Here is a 17,040-nt window from a genome sequence, read left to right as displayed (position 1 = left end):
CAATCCCGAGATCGCTACCCTCGAGGTCCTGTCCTTCAGCCTTCTGCCTAGCTCCCTAAACTCACTTTTCAGGACCTCATCCCTCTTCCCACCTATGTCGTTGGTACCAACATGAACCACGATTTCTAGTTGTTCTCCCTCCCGCTAAAGAATATTGTGGACCCGATCAGTGACATCCCAGACCCTGGCACCTGGGAGGCAACATACCATCGGGGATTCATGCTCACTGCCATAGAACCTCCCACCTGTTTCCCTGACTATCCAGTCCCCTATCACTACTGCCCTGCTCTTCTCCTTCCTTCCCTTCTGAGCAGCAGGACCGGTCCCAGTGCCAGTGCCAGAGACCTGGCTACTGCTGCTTGATCCCTGCAGGTCATCCCCCTCAACAGCTGCCAAAGTGGAAAACCTGTTACTGTGGGGAACAGCCTCCAGGGTCCTCTGCACTGTCTGCCTGTTCCCTTTCTTTTTCTTTTTCTCTCCCCTGACAGACACCCTTCTATCTGCCTCCTGGACCCTAGATGTACCTGCTCTAAGGGGGGTGACTGTCTTCCGAGGTACAGTATCTACATAACTCTCTCCCTCCTTGATGCCTTACAAGTGTTTGAAGCTACGGCTCCAGCTCCTCCAGCCTCCAGCACTTACTGCAGATGTGGTCACCGTGCACCCCAGCAAGGTCCACTAGCTCCCACATCAAGCAGCTGCAGCACAACACCATCTCCTCCATCTGAACTATTCTTTCCCTACCTAGTGTTATTGTACTTAAAATTTATAACAATAACAGGTAAACCTTAACTTTACTTAACAGCTATTCACCCGCCTCACCCCTTTACCACCTAAGCCCTTTGAGCCAAAGCCCAATCACTCTGCTCCCTCTCACTCAGCTGCCCGCTCCAATGCTGCCCGCTAGATATGGCGGTCTTCTTTTTAAACTGTTCGCGCGCTACCAACTGACATCACACACCTGTGCAGTTACTCCCCGCTATCCCTGAAACATTAGGAAAAGAAACTTATCTGTTCGGAACTCGTCAGATGATTCCGCTCGCTCGCCTCTCGCTCCCGATCCTGTTCCTATTTCTTATGAAAGATCACTGTGGGGCATATGTTCTCTATAGATTCTTAACATGAACAAAATCCAGTTGCAGAATGTTCAGAAGAACACACAGGAATCACGAGGACCTCAAAAAAACACATGTCCTCTTTGGTCAAAGGACCCTCATAAAATGTCTCTTTAAGTCTGTCCACAAATATTACTGCAAACATGACCCAATCCTTAAAGAAATGATGGCATTAAAACAACAACTGTTGTTCACAACTAATACTGCAGGAAGTCCTCGGATTACGAACGAGTTCCGTTTTTGAGTCTGTTTGTAAGTCGAATTTGTATGTAAGTCGGAACAGTTACGTACACTTCACATCTAGTGTCAATTAGTCAAATGTTTGTCTTAGTATATAGTATATATTTTACCTAAAACATCATAAATATAATAATGCAGTAATAATAATAATAACTGTAACTACTGTACAGTATTTATCATTGTTATTTATTCAAGTTAAATGGACCCATTTTGACGGTTTTCGTTATGCTTCATTTTTTATTCCATGCGGGATGCAGCGAGTTAAGGTTCAGTGGGTCACGGGTGATGGTAACCGAATGTGGAGCAGTTATTAGCACTTCTTTACTTTATCAGGGGATGCGAGAGGCCTCAATGTGCGAATAACTCTCAGCCCGGAGTTACACTCACTGCCAAAGCTTTTACCACATTATCCGATGGCAATTTGAATATAATCTAATTGTCAAGTGGGCTGATTAAACCTCCCGCACTGCATTTACATTTGCAGGGTGCGCGGTGTCTAATGGAATTTTAAAAAATGCTGATTCCAGCTCCATTCACAGTATAGACTGCATGGATTTTCACTTCAGATGACATTGAGTGTTCTTTGCTCCTTCCACTGCATCCTTGGCACTTGAAGGTGCTCTGGCGAACAAAAATAAATGAAGACCCCATGTCAAAAATGAAATGCAATTATACACAAAGGCCGTCGGCTACCATTTTTTTTCAGGCAGAAATGAGAATGGGAACCGCGATATGGGAACCGACAGAGTTTGGTTCGTAAGTATGGGGGTTCGTAAGTATGGGCGTTCGTAACCCGGAGACTTCCTGTACTTGTACTACAGTCACCAACCTGAAAGATTAACTGATTCTCAGTCTATAGAAGATACTAACTTGCTAAGTATTTCAAGCAATTTCTGTTTTATTTTTAAATTTGAGCTCTTGTTTTGAAATTCCGAGAATTTTTGGAACATGGCAACAACACTGACTCTGACTAATCAAACTGAGATTGGTATTGGCATTGGTTTATTATTGTCACTTGTATCAAGGTACAGTGAAAAACTTGTCTTGCACACTGATCGTACAGGTCAATTCATTACACAGTGCAGTTACATTGGGTTAGTACAGATATGTAGAGAACTTGAGAATGGATAAGATCAGTGTAAGTAGGAGGGTAAAACTTAAAGCCTGAAAATAGAACTCAAATTTTATATTTGGTTTTAAGAGCTGAAGATTGTGAGTGGTGACTAACCATACCACTCTCAGGTAGTCACATGAATTTCCTAAGAAAGCTGCAGACTTGAAGTTTGAGTAATACTTTTGTACTACAATACCCCTTGATGACATGGTTTTAATCCATACTGATCCTGCTGCAGAATTGTCCTACCAGGAAAGGAGTCAGCTTCTCTATCAGCCCTTCTCTCAGGCAGATAAACATTTAAAAGATATCCCGCAGGATATTTAGAATATCATGTCAATCCGTAATCCCCAACATATCACAGCTTCAGACATATGCCTTGTAAGTACTAGCTTGCAGTATCTAAACTAGGTGGTATACATATAGGATATTTAATTCATTGTAAAATCATTATAATCATGAGTGCCTATTGCATCACTTATTTTTAACACAAACTCTGAAAGTTATTCTTCTCCTCAGGAATTCTCCATTGAACAGGAGCTCCCTCAGCAGAACTTCTAATCTGTAGCCTTCAATAGCCTTGTAGGTGGCACAGTTGTGCAGCTGGTGCAGCTGCTGTCTCACAGTTTCAGCGAACTTGGTTCAATCCTGACCTCTGGTGCTGTAGATAAGTGGTAGAATGTGGGTGGAGTTGAAGGGAATCTGGGAAGAATAAAATGGATTAGGGTAGGATTAATGCAAAAATGGTTACTTGATTATGGAATCGGTGGACCAAAGAGCTTGTTTCAGTGCTATATCTTTCTGTGATTCTATAACGTCCATTATATTATAGTCATTCTAATTTTAATCAGACCTTCCTACTTCTACAATCCTCTCCAACAATACAATCCTCCAGCTATGCTCTTCTAATTCTAACAATCTGAGTAATAATGGTGTTTGGTTCTCTTTATAGCATTTGGAATTCCTCCTAAATCTCATTTTATGCTTCTATTCAATCCTTCCAATCTACCTTTCAATAAATTTTGTTTGAAAGCTCTTCTGTGAAGGCTGTCACTCATTTGGTTTATTAAATATATAACATCAATGTCAATTATTGTTGTGCCTTCATGTAGTGTGTAAGCAGCTGTATTTGAATATTCATCATCTTACTTCCTTTGCTAAATCAACTACTTCCCTTTTCGAGGTGGTCGGAGTTGCTGATAGGTGAGAACTGTTGCTGTGTCTGCTCCATGTTGACTTTTAGCAGCATGTCCCATCACAAATGTTGGTATTTCCGATTCTTCCCTCACTGGTGGATATAAGTATTATATAGCTTGATTGAAGGGTATTAATCTTCTTCAAGAAAGCACTGTGCCAATAAAGGTTGTAAAGTGAAAAGGTAAGATGATCTCCTACTATACTTTAAGATAAAGCAATAATTCCAGTAATTTGTGTGAAATTAAAGTTTGCAATCAGTAATTAATAAGGACAACTGACCTATCACATTATAAGTAGAATTTATTTCGGCTAACAGCAATGATTCAAAACTGGAAAAAAATTTTCAGAACACTTTAGAAACAACTGAAGAATAGCATTGTATATTAAAAGTAGTTTAATGGCTTGTTAAACAAGGACTGCAGAATTGCCATCGGAACCGTGGAAGAAATAGAGGACAATTTTTCTCCACAGGGAGTGGTTATGATGGGAATGCTTTGACTGAAAGATTCAAATTCAATAGTGACTTTCAAAATGCATTGAATCTAACTTTAAAAGGGAAAATATTGCAGGGTTAATGATAAATGAACAAAGGGATTAATTGGACATTCTAAGAGTCGGCGCAAACATCATGGATAAAATGCTCACATTCAAAAAATAGAAGGAGCTTCCAACTCTAAACCCAAACTACTTAGTTTCAGAGAGGTTGCTGCAACAGCTAGAATGGGATGGGGGAAAGTAGTGAGTTCAGGAGCACAATAGAAGTGCATTGTTTGGCCGGATTAATGTGGGAGATTGCACAATGTACTAAAGCTCCTTACTGACAGTTATCTATTATGCATTTCTCAGCTGCTGTGTCTTGAAACAATGAGCATATCGCAATACACCCTGGCGCTTATAGCCATGTGTCTTAACCAGGGTAAGTATCCAATTTCACCATTTGCTCTGTAATGGGAGTCTTCATCACCAGTTATTTTATTGTCCAGTTCTCATGATAGTTGACCACTTGCAACCCCAAATCCATCCAAATATTTCCAGTTCATTTATATGTTGTCAAAAGTTGCAGTTGGTGAGGAAGCACAGTGTTATTCTCCAGGGATCTATGCTGTGTAAAGATAACAATTATTGATGAACAAACTAGCAGTAATTTCCAGTGAAATCATATCCCACGGATTTCAAATCACCAGGGTATGCTGGTCGATTTAAGCATCTTCTCCTTTCAACACCATGATTTCAACTTCCCTCATGGATTTGCACACTAAATTTGCTGCAAGGGTTAGACCTTATATTTAGCAGCACAGATTCCTGATTACTTGGTAATAATGTAATCATCATCTCCCAAAAAAGGGGAAGCTGATTACATATTTAAAACATATCTGAGCAAGCAATTGAATCACCAAGGCATGGATAGCTCTGGACCAAGTGCTGGTAAACGGGATTAGAGTAGATGGGTACTTGATGGTCAGGATGGATATGGTGGGCTGAAGGGCCTGTTTCTGTACTGTATGATTCCACGCCTCCATTATTACCAACACCACAAATCAAAAGTTCTGCCTAGAGGTTTCAAAACTTTTTTCCTTTTCACATTTTTCCAAGTTTTTTTTTCCTGTCTCATTTTTCTCTCTCTAATCTTATCTATTTTGCCATCTTTATTTCTCAAACTGTGCTTGGTTTGACAATAATTTGCTTTGCTTCTTTGTTGTTCTGTTTGTTTCTCCTTCTCACTTCATTCATTAAGGTCTCGAGTGCCCTGATCCACCTGAACTTCCCAAATTACAAGTCAGATGTTTTCTGAACTGAAGGGTGCAGAGGATTGGTGTAATGGTGTGAAATATCCTAGCCCAACATGATTTTGGTTGTTATGTTATATAAAGAGAAGCAGAAATGTACAGAAGAGTGCAGTGAAACAGGGAGGTAGCAAAACTATGGCAAGTAGAGTTCTATGTGAGGAAGTCTGAGTCAACTACTCCATATATAAGAAAGATGAATAAGAATATTTCATTACGGAGTGCTCAGAAGGATTTGGTTACATATCTAAAAGTGATTGATTTGTATTTAAGAGAAGTTAAAAAGGCTCTCCAGCTGTTAACCTTGTATCTCCAAGGAATAGGTATATTAAAGTGGAGAATGATGTTTGAGATGTGCAATAGCTTAGAACTCAATGGAACTCAAGAAGGATATACGGACCTTGGGAGGGGAATGCATGCTGACTTACTAGAACAATATGATGGTTCAAAGTGTTGAAACTCAGAGGGTCAAGTTGTATTTCCTTGAGTACAGAAGGTTGAGGGCAATCCGGTCAAGAAGTAAAGGTACTGAATCGGATGGAATCGAAGAAACTGTTTATTTCTGGAGACGCAAGAGAGACTGCAGATGATGGAAATCTGGAGCAATGAACACAAAATGCTGGAGTAACTCAGCAGGTTGGGCAGCATCTATGGAGGGAAATGAACAGTTAATGTTTCAGACCGAGACCCAGTCAGGACTATTTACCTCTGATGGAGGGAAATCAAATCAAAGGACAATGTCTGTCACCATTTCCGCATTAAGAAAAGGAAAACAAGTTCAGGTCATTTGATTACAGCCCTACTAAAAATTCAAAGCAGAATTCCATCCTTTGCACTTATGGAAATATATGCACAACAGTTAAACAAAGTACTGCTCCACTATTCATCTCCTATTAATCTCCTGCTCTAGGACCATTCGTGTTCAGTGCTTTATTTTCCTGATGTATTTTTAGCTATAATACATTAAAAAAAAGACTCTGAGCATCTGTTTCCCTCTGTCACGCTTCAGGGATCATGCTGAAAATATCTCCCTGCCTCAGTTTTTTTTTAAAATATAGTGAAATAAGTACTCACCTGCAAAAATCACCATCAATTGAAAAATCTTTAACTGACTCAGGCAGTGGGTATGAACTTAGTTTGTCAGCTTTTGGGAATGCACACGTGGGCATTCCTATTATTATGAGTGAACATACACATATTGTTGTTATACTCTTTTTTTAATGAATTTTGGGTGGTCTTTGCTCATGCTTGGTCACCCTTTTCCTATGATCTTGGACTCAAGGATCCATTATATCTGAATACAAAATAAAGAAAGTCAGGCTTCCAAGTAGCAACTTGAGTGAGTAAAATCATCCAAAAATGACTTCATACCAATTCGACTTTGTAGCTTTAAACTTCATCAACAGAATAGCATGTGGTTATATTGTTGGATAAATATCAGCAACAGATCAAAGGTAGTTATACATTTCTATAATACCCTTGCATTTATATTTGAAGTTGTTGGTAGATAGTTCAGGTGCTTTAATCTGAAAATTGCATGGAGAACATTATCTCCCATTTTTCATGCATAATTAGCCTGAAAATTTCCCAAGTAAGTAAGTGGAGTCTACTTCTAGCTGGAAGTGTAACACCAGTCTTAGAAGAAAGGAATATAAGTGGCTTGCTTTGTCTAGACGAAAAGCAAGCAGGGTACTTAAGTTATCTGAGACCTCGCTCAGACATTCATTTATGATGTGCTAACTGATACCCTAAACGTCCCTGCTAAACAGGGAGAGTAAACTTTCCTGAATATGGAGCCATGTGACAGCTTCTGGCTTATTAATAATTTTACATTGCACTGCATGAGGCAAAATTGTTTTGCAATCATTTCACTTTGCATCAAAAACAAACTGCTGGAAGAACTCAGCAGGTCAAGATGCATCTGTGGAGGCAACGAGATAGTCAATGTTTTGGGTCAAGGCCCTACGTCAGGACTAAGAGTGCAGAGGAAAGATAGCCAGGATAAAGAGGTTAGAGGGAGGGGTGAGACCGGCTGGTAGGATTACTAATGTTTATCCTGACCTATTTTCAAGTTTAGATATGTAAATATTTATGTTAGATATTGAATATTCATATCTGCACACTGTGATGATAGATACTTCCTTGTGTGACCCATTAGCACAGTGTATTTTCCTGCACCCACCCCTTGCAAGGACATGCATGTGTTTGAATTGTGAACATCATTCATTTCCCAATCACATGAAATCAACCAACATTAACCGACATCAGAACTCCAGCTCTTAAAGGTGAGCTGCCCTTTGACTCCATTTACAGCCAGAAGATAAGGAGCAGCTCATCATCCACTGCAGAAATAGCAAGGGTTAAAAGAGCAGTTATATATAGGCCCCCTAATAGCAGTCAGGAAGTGGACGATAAGTTGCAGTTTGAAATAGAAAAAGCGTGCCAGAGTGACAATGTGAAGATAATTATGGGGGATTTTAACATGAAGGTGGACTGGGAAATCCAGCAAGGCAGTAGATCTCAGGAGAGTGAGTTTGTGGATTGTCTACAGGACGGTTTTTTGGAGCAACTTGTTGATGAGCCCACCAGGGGATCAGCTGTTTTGGATTGGGTGCTGTGTAATGAACCTCAGGTGATTAGGGAACTAAAGGTAAAGGAACCATTGAGAACTAGTAATCACAATATGATTGAGTTCAGTTTCAAATTTGAGGAGAAGCTGATAACTGGTGTATCAATATTTCAGTGGAACAAAGGAAATTATAGTGGCTTGAGAGAGGAGTTGGCCCAAATTGATTGGAAGAGTAAGCTAACTGGAGGGACGGCGGAGCAGAAATGTAAAGAATTTCTACAAGAAATAAGGAAAATGCAGGATAGGTATGTTCCAAGAAAAAAGAAGGTTTTTGAATGGAAAAAGGCACAAATGTGAGTAACGAGAGAGGTGAAGGTTTAAAAGCAAAAGGGAGGGCATACAAAGAAGCAAAAATTAGTGGGAAAACAGAAGACTGGGAAACTTTTAAAACCTGCAGAAAGAACTAAGAAGGTGTTAGGAAAGAAAAGGCGAATTATGAAAGGAAGTTGGCAGATAACATTCGAAAGGATACTAAGAGTTTTTTTAAATATATAAGGAGTAAAAGACAGACACAGGTTGATATAGGACCAATTGATAACGGTGCGGGAGAGATTATAATGGATGATAAAGGGATGGAAGAGGAACTAAATGAGTATTTTGCATCGGTCTTCACTGTGGAGGACATGAGCAATATACCGGTTAATCAGGGGTCTCACGGAATGGAACTGAGTTCAGTTAAGATTACTAGAGAGAAGGTGCTAGGAAAACTAAATGGGCTAAAGACTGATAAGTCTCCCGGACCGGATGAGGTGCATCCCCAGGTTCTGAAGGAGGTGGCTTTAGAGATTGTGGAGACATTGGTGATAATTTTCCAGGAATCAATAGACTCCGGCATGGTTCCGGAGGACTGGAGGGTCGCAAATGTAGTTCTGCTGTATAAGAAAGGTGGGAGGCAGCATAAAGGAAATTACAGACCTATTAGTCTGACGTCAGTGGTGGGAAAGTTATTGGAATCGATCCTCAAGGATGGGGTTATGGAATACCTAGAGGTGCAAGGCAAGATAGGTCCTAGCCAACATGGTTTGTGAAGGGAAGATCCTGCTGACCAACCTATTGGAGTTTTTTGAAGAAATCACAGGTAGGGTGGATAAGGGAGAAGTGGTAGATGTTGTGTATTTAGACTTTCAAAAGGCCTTCGACAAGGTGCCACATAAGAGACTGATTAATAAGATGAGAGGTCATGGAATTACAGTAGGATAACAGAATGGGTGGAGCATTGGCTGGTTGGCAGGAAGCAAAGGGTGGGAATAAAAGGATCTCATTCTGGTTGGCTACCGGTTACTAGTGATGTTCCGCAGGGGTCGGTGTTGGGGCTGCTTCTTTTTACTTTGTACATTAACGATTTGGATGATGGAGTAAATGGTTTTGTGGCTAAGTTTGCGGATGACACCAAGATAGGTGGAGGAGTAGGGAGTATTGAGGAGACAGGAAGGTTGCAGAGAGACCTTGGTAGTTTAGGAGAATGGGCAAGGAAATGGCAGATGAGATTCAATGTTGAGAAATTTGCAGTTGTACACTTTGGAAACAGAAATAAAAGGGCAGATTATTATCTAGAAGGAGAGAAAATTCAAAGTACAGAAGTACAAAGGGACTTGAGGGTACCCATGCAGGATACCTTAAAGGTTAACCACCAGGTCGGATCGGTGGTAAAGAAAGCGAATGCTATGTTGGCATTCATTTTGAGAGGTATAGTGTATAAAAGTAAGGAAGTGTTGATGAGGCTCTACGGGGCACTAGTGAGGCCTCATTTAGAATACTGTGCACAGTTTTGGGCCCCATATCTTAGGAAAGATGTGCTGATGTTGGAGAGGGTTCAGAGGAGATTTACGAGGATGATTCCGGGAATGAAAGGGCTTACGTATGATGAGCGTTTGTCGGCTCTTGGACCGTACTCACTGGTAGTACAGAAGAATGAGAGGGGACCTCATGGAGACATTTAAAATGTTGAAAGGACTGGACAGAGTAGTTGTGGCTAGGCTGTTTCTCTTGGTGGGTGAGTCCAGGACCAGAGGGCACAATCTTAGAATTAGAGGGTACAGGTTTAAAACAGAGATGAGGAGAAATTTCTTTAGCCAGAGGGTGGTGAATTTGTGGAATTTCTTGCCACGTACAGCAGTGGAGGCCAGATCATTGGAGGCGTTTAAGGAAGAGATAGATAGATATCTAAATAGTCGGGTATCAAGGGATATGGGGATAAGGCCAGAAATTGGGGTTTAGAATAGTGTGTTTTTTTTTGCGCCCCCCCCCCCAATTTCTCATTTCTTTTCCTTTTTTCCCTTTTCCTTGGAGCAGACTCGATGGCCGAATGGCTTACTTCTGCTCCCCTTGTCTTGTGATCTTGTGACGATCAGAGAATTAGGTTAAACAGGGGCACATCCTTCCATTGCAGGTCAGAAGTGGGGATGTTTGCTGATGGTTGTACAATATTCAATTCCATTCACATTGCCTCATTGAATAAATCAGTACATACCTGCATACAACAAGATCTAGACAATTTTCAGACATGGAGTGACAAGTGGCAAATACATTTCTACTACTAAGGTGTCAGGGGATAACCATCTCAGACAGGAGAACGTCTACCTATGCTTGACATTCAATGCATTGCCTCATTGATTATACTACAATCTACACCCAGGGGTTCACCAATGACCAGAAGCTCAAGTAAACAGTATGTACTCTATAGTGAGTGATTCTCCTCCCGACACATCCCAAAGCCTTTCCTCTATCTGCAGGGCACAAATCAATGGTGTTATAGAATACTGTCGATTTACCTAGATGAATGCAGCTCCGACAACTCTCAAGAAGCTCAACGCTATTTGAGAGTCACAGTGGCTCAGCTAGTAAAGCTGTTGCCTCACAACTGCAATGACCCAGGCACAATCTTCACCTCTGGTGTTGTCTGTGCAGAGTTTGCATATTCAGATTCAGAATCAGATTAGTTTATTGTCATATACACCGGAGTGTAACAAAATTCCTTGCTCATGTGAAGCTCACAGAGTAAACTGTATACCATAGAACCATACAGCACAAAACAGGCCCTTCGGCCCACCATACATGGTAATAGTAAATACAACATTAATACAGTGATGAGCGCAAAACAACAGAATGGTGCAAGTATAGTTGTACAAAGTATGTTCTCCCTGTGACCACATGGGCTTCCCAAATGGTGCTCTGGTTCCCATCCAAAGACATGCGGGCTGGTCCATTAACTGCTATATTTAAACTGGTCCTGGTGTGTAGGTGGGTGGGTTAATCTGGGAGCAGTTGATGGGAATGTAGAGAGAACAAAGTGGGATTAGCATAGGATTAGTGCAAATTGGTACTGGATAGTTGCATAGACTCAGAGTGATGTGTGACTGTGACTCTGTTGCAGCTCAGACAGCAGAACAGATGCCTCACTCCTGTCTTGGAGGCCAAGTACGTGGCCATCCTTCCTCTGCCTAAAGCCAGACAGTACCAGTGTGCTGCCATGGTGTGCTGGATTCCACTATTGCTGGACGGTTCAGGCTGTGAAGATGGGTCTACAGCCTGTCCTCCAGTGTCAGCTGCCTCACATGGGGATGAGTAAATTGCTCCATAGACTGCGAACCTGCTGTTCTTCTCGGGATGACAGTGTGTGTGATCCAACCACTGCCATTCTGATGACCACCCCCTACCCCAAGAGTTACTGGCCACCAGCCAGCCCAGAGCACAGCTGCTCTAGGCACGAGTAGATGTTCAAAGCCAGGCCACCGAACCCCAGTGTTGCTTGGGGTCAACTGCTGTATCTTCTCCTGTGAGGGGGCAGCTTTGGGTGCACCCACAGGGGATTGCTGCCCAATGGTGATTATTAAACAGAAGGGAGTGAATGTTTACAGAGGCTGTTACTGATAAGTTGTTCAGTTCTCGTGATTGGTTCTGGAAGGGACCCTGAAACATTTGAATACTGTGGGCATCCAACACAGGAATTGAGTCAACCAACAATCTGCTGGAGGAACTCAGCGGGTCGAGCAGCATCTGGGGGAGGAAAGGAATTGCTAACGTTTCAGGTCGAAACCTGCATCGGGACTGAGAGGGGAGAGGTGGGGTGGCCGGTATAAAGAGGAGAAGGGGAGGGGTGACAGGGAGTCCAAGGTAATTGGTGGACTGAGAGGGGGTGTAAGATGACAGGCGGGTCGGGGAGGGGAGCGGTGGTGGAGCTGGAAGACTGTGGCAGGTGAATGATAGATGGAGGCAGACAGAGAGAGAGAGAGAGAGAGAGATGGGGGGAAAATATAGATAGGCAAGATGAGCGAGATGGGGGAATGGGGTGTGAATGTTGGAGACATCTTCGGAGGGAGACCAGCAAGAACACAAAGGGATGCCAGTGCTGGACGCTGATAAGTAAAGGAAGTGAGAATGGTGCCATTAGGGGAGAGGTGAATGGCATTTGAAACCAGAACCAGATCTGGTGAGGGAAGGGGCAACTGTGGATAGTGTGTGGATAGTGAGTGGATGGAACAAGGAGGGGGAAGGGACCGATGACGTGTGATCTGAGTTAGTGTTTCTCTCCGTTCATTTGTATCGGTGGGTGTTGACTGTTGCAGTAGCATTTGCTGACTCTGGCGTCTCTCCACGGTGGAGAGAAACCCCTTCCAGAACCTGCTGAGGCTGAGGGAACTCAAACAGTTGTTATGCAGTCAGCTGCAAATCAGGAAATGAGCCAGCACCCAGCAAGGGAAATAACTGTGCTAAGAGATGAATCTGAGTGAATTGGGAGCCCGGTTTGCAGGTGCCAATGTTTGCAGCTGGCACTGACCTTGAAACTGGGACAGGTCACAGCTTTCCTTTACAATGAAATGGAAACTTTTCTAGCTTTCCGTTCACCTTAATTGGAAAATAACACCCAGTGCAGCCATCCCTTTGAATAGCACTTAAGAAATATCTCAACAAACACTTAAGAAATATCTCAACAAGCACTTGAATCATGGGGGCACAGAAGCTACAGCCAAGTGCTAGAAGATGGGATTAATATGGGTGGATGCCTGTTGGTTGGCGTGGGCTTGATGGGCCAAATGACCATTAGACCATAAGATAAAGGAGCAGACTTCGGCAATTTGCCCCATCGAGTCTGCTCCACTATTCAATCATGGCTGATTTTTTTTCAACCCCATTCTCCGGCCTCCCTGTAATCCTTAACCCCCTTACTAATTAAGAACCTATTAATCTCTGCCTTAAATACACCCAATGACTTGGCCTCCACAGCCCTCCATGGTAACAAATTCCACAGATTCACCACCATCTGGTTGAAGAAATTCCTCCTCATCTCAATTCTAAAGAGATGTCCCTTTATTCTAAGGTTGCGCCCTCGAATCCTAGACTCTCCTAGTAATAGAAACATCCTCTCCACATCCACTCTACCAGAGAATCAAAGGACTACAGATGTTGGAATCTAGATGAAAAACACTATGACGCTGGAGGAACCCAGCAGGCCAGGCAGAACATGGAGAAAAGCAGATGGTCAACTTTTCGGGTGAGGAACGTTGACCGCCTGCTCCCCCTCTGTGATCTCCTCTGCTCTCCAGCTCCTCGATTGTGTGCTCACTCAGACTCTGTTCCATAGCCATGTGACCTTCCTCGCATCCTGACCTAAAACTTTGATCACTTGCTTTTCTCCACGGATGCTGCCTGGCCTGCTGAGTTCCTCTGGCATCATAATGTTTTTCATCCACTCTATCCAGACCTAAATGCCCTGTTTCCATGATGTATGATTCTGTGGTTAGCACCTAGGATGGATCATGGAGTTGCCAGTGAAATCACAACCACCATCCTGAATGAGGGAGAGCACCATATAATGTCCTCAACACTTATAAAGGAATGTTGGTAACTCCAGTCCTTCAGGCTGGGTCTGCAAGCATAATTCTAGTAGATAGATTCCACATTCAGTCAGGACTGTACTCATGGGGGTAAGTGGGCAGCTTTCTTCAATTCCTTCAAGTTTTAAAAGCCTCCTCCTGCCTCCTATGCTTTACACTCAATGACGGGACAATGGTTGTGCCAAGTCAAAGGTCACCCCATCATTGCTGTGTCAGTCATTCGGTACCTGGTTAATGTTCATCCCAGATCTTGCCCAAGTAATCACCGCCACAGTTGCCTGGCATTGAGTGGGCAACAATAGCCCCATTGATCCTCGGGAGAATTGTATGACTACCACTTGGTGGAGATGGTCACTGTTAGAACCTGACGTGTGGCCACATATCACACTTGAACTTCCAAATCAATAAGGTGGCAGTGTGTAGTGGAATGGGACATAAACTACCTCACTTGTTGCAGAAGGAGCCAGTGAGAGGGATTCTCAAGGATGGCTTCTGGTTATGAGTTGTGCCCTGATCATACATCCAGACAGGATTACGCTTCATCACTCTCTGATACTCTCCTCCTTTACTTCCTCCCTCTCCTGCTGCTGTGGATCCAGCAGGGACTGAGACCTCCATATATAAGTATGCTCAAAATAAATATAATTTCTACAGATAATATAAAAAAAGATATTACAAGAAATTACTGAAGGTTATATGATGTGAACTATTGCAAAATACTATACATTAATGTGAGTTCTGCATTCTCAAGTCAAGTCAAGTTAAGTTTATTGTCATGTGCTCAAGCACAGTGAGGTACAGGTACAATGAAAAACTTGCAGCAGCATCACAGACACGCAGATACAGACAACACACAGAATATAAATTATACATAAACTATAAAAGACAGCGGGAAAAAACAAGGCAAAATAAGACATTAGTGCAAAACACAAAACACAGAGGCAACGGCTTTAACTCTTAACCGTAACTGTGATTCACACACACATCTCTCTAACTCTGACTGTAAGTACAACTCATGCCAGTGATCACTTGAAGGAGCTGTGCAGGGGGTTCTGAGCAACTCCTCCCTTTATTTGACCATCCTGTTTATTTACTGTAAGTCCCTGAACGGGCCACATTAGAAATGTCATTCTGCTTGATCTTCAACCATTAGCACAATGACAATGCTTTGATGGGGAAACATTTGAGCTCATTGGTATTTGAAAAAATTGGTAGTGATTCTGATAGCTCCACCTGCAAAGACTATTGGGGTCAAACCCAGTCTTTGATTTTCATGTGTTTATGTGTTGTCTTCTAAACCTTCTTGATAGCCAGACCACAGAGGTTCATCATAAACCACAGATAGTTAACTTCCAACTGTGTTCTGTTTGTCTTTACATGAACAGCTTGTTCAGCATTTCCTCTAAGCAGACAGCTTGTTTGAAAAATTAACTTCAGAGCTCCCAGGTTCCTTACAGGCAAGCTGGTATAGAATTTTTAAGTTAATATTGGTTTACCATGGATTAAGCACTTGCTGAAAGTTGGCTATGTCTGGAGGTTATAAAGTTGAAAGTGACCACGACCTATCTGTGTACAGCCAGAATAATCCCAGTTCAGATGGATTGGCAGAAGTCAACAGTTCTCTGTTTCCAACTTGGAAAGACCCAGCAAATGGATGTGTTGTTCTTCAAGCAGCTGAAGTCAGGATAGAAGACTCAAGAAGGAGAGGCTCTCCTGCTCACACCTCTACTTCATGCCCCACACCCCACATCCTTTTGATTCCACTGGCAGGAATAGCTTGGCTATAGGCTCTCTGCTCTTGCTGTTGTTTATGTTGCATGTCCATCGAAACCAGGATGAAAGCAGTCATCTTTCTAACTGACATTGGGTAAACATGAGTTCAGTACTCACCCTGACTTCTCACACAAGCTCTGGCATTCATATTCTTGGCACCCAACTGACGTCAAACAATCTCTCCGTGATTCCTTTGAAAACTTGATGCTGGTTGACCCTGGTGAAGAGAACAGGCACAGGGCTTACCCCACAGCTGGGATCTGTTTCCCTGAGTGTCGCCCACGCTGAGAGTCAATTAATTATCTCTGAATCAGTTTCACAGGGGCTTCTGAGAGCTTCATTGGGATTGAAATCACCCATCTGCCCTCAACCTGCTCAGTGCAGGGGTGGGTGACTTTAAAAGTGCGTGATCAGAACTCAATATATTTTTCTCTCTCATCATTTTCCATTATCTTACTTCTGTCCCGTCTTCAACCCATTTATGTAAAATATCTTGCTAACAGTCAGTACTCATGCTCATCATCTGATCTGTTTTAACCAATCTCCGTGTAGTTTTTTGTCTTACACTTCACTTCTCCCTCCAGCTCTGCTTTGAAAATTGACACCTCTCCACTCTTCACTAAGTCCTTGATAGGACATAGAAGATCAAATAGTACAACACAGGAACAGACCCTTTGGCCCAACGTATCTGTGCCGACCATGATGCCAATCTGAACTATTCCAGCCTGCCCACACGTGTTCTGCGTCCCTCCATTTCCTGTCTATTCATGTATGTGTGTAAATGCCTCCTAAACATCACTTTCCTATCTGCTTCTACCACCTCCTCTGGCAGCATGTTCCAGACACCTACCACTCTCTGTGTGAAAAACTCACATATCTCCTGCACGGTAGTGTAGTGGTTAGCATAACACTTTACAGCGCCAGCGGCCCAGGTTCAATTCCGGCTGCTGTCTGTAGGGAGTTTGTACGTTTGCCCTGTGTCTGCGTGGGTTTCCTCCGGGTGCTCTGGTTTCCTCCCACATTCTAAAGGTGTATGAGTTATGGAGTTGTGGGCATGCTATGTTGGCGCTTGCAGGCTGCCCCCAGAACACTCGACGCAAAAGATGTATTTCACTGTGTGTTTCGATGCACATGTGACTAATAAAGATATCTTATCTTAAAGCTATGCCCTTTAGTATTTGACCTTTCCACCTCAGGAAAAAGACTCTGACTTTCTACCCCATCTATGCCTCTCATAACTTTATACACACATACTTAAATATGATTTCTGATTTCTCTTTCCACAAATGCTGCTTGACTGGCTAAGCTCTTCCAACTTTTTCTGATTTTTATTTCTTAGTATGTGGACATTTAG

At 42.6% G+C, this 17,040-nt stretch overlaps 1 protein-coding gene across 1 annotated transcript in view; it reads left to right on the top strand.

Annotated features, from left to right (window-relative positions):
* Window positions 1–3,718: 3,718 nt before the first annotated feature.
* Window positions 3,719–17,040, top strand: part of LOC127569628 (B-cell receptor CD22-like) — a 54,361-nt gene continuing 41,039 nt past the window's right edge. Inside the window, exons 1-2 of the mRNA XM_052014430.1 lie at window positions 3,719–3,847; window positions 4,513–4,582. Of these exons, the coding sequence (XP_051870390.1) occupies window positions 4,531–4,582 (52 nt within the window). The 5' untranslated portion in view covers window positions 3,719–3,847; window positions 4,513–4,530. The remainder of the gene's footprint in view (window positions 3,848–4,512; window positions 4,583–17,040) is intronic.

This window comes from Pristis pectinata, chromosome 4, assembly GCF_009764475.1.
Source record: "Pristis pectinata isolate sPriPec2 chromosome 4, sPriPec2.1.pri, whole genome shotgun sequence".
Taxonomy (NCBI): domain Eukaryota; kingdom Metazoa; phylum Chordata; class Chondrichthyes; order Rhinopristiformes; family Pristidae; genus Pristis; species Pristis pectinata.
The sequence above is the reverse complement of the archived record's forward strand: the minus strand, read 5'-3'. Positions and strand labels throughout refer to the sequence as shown.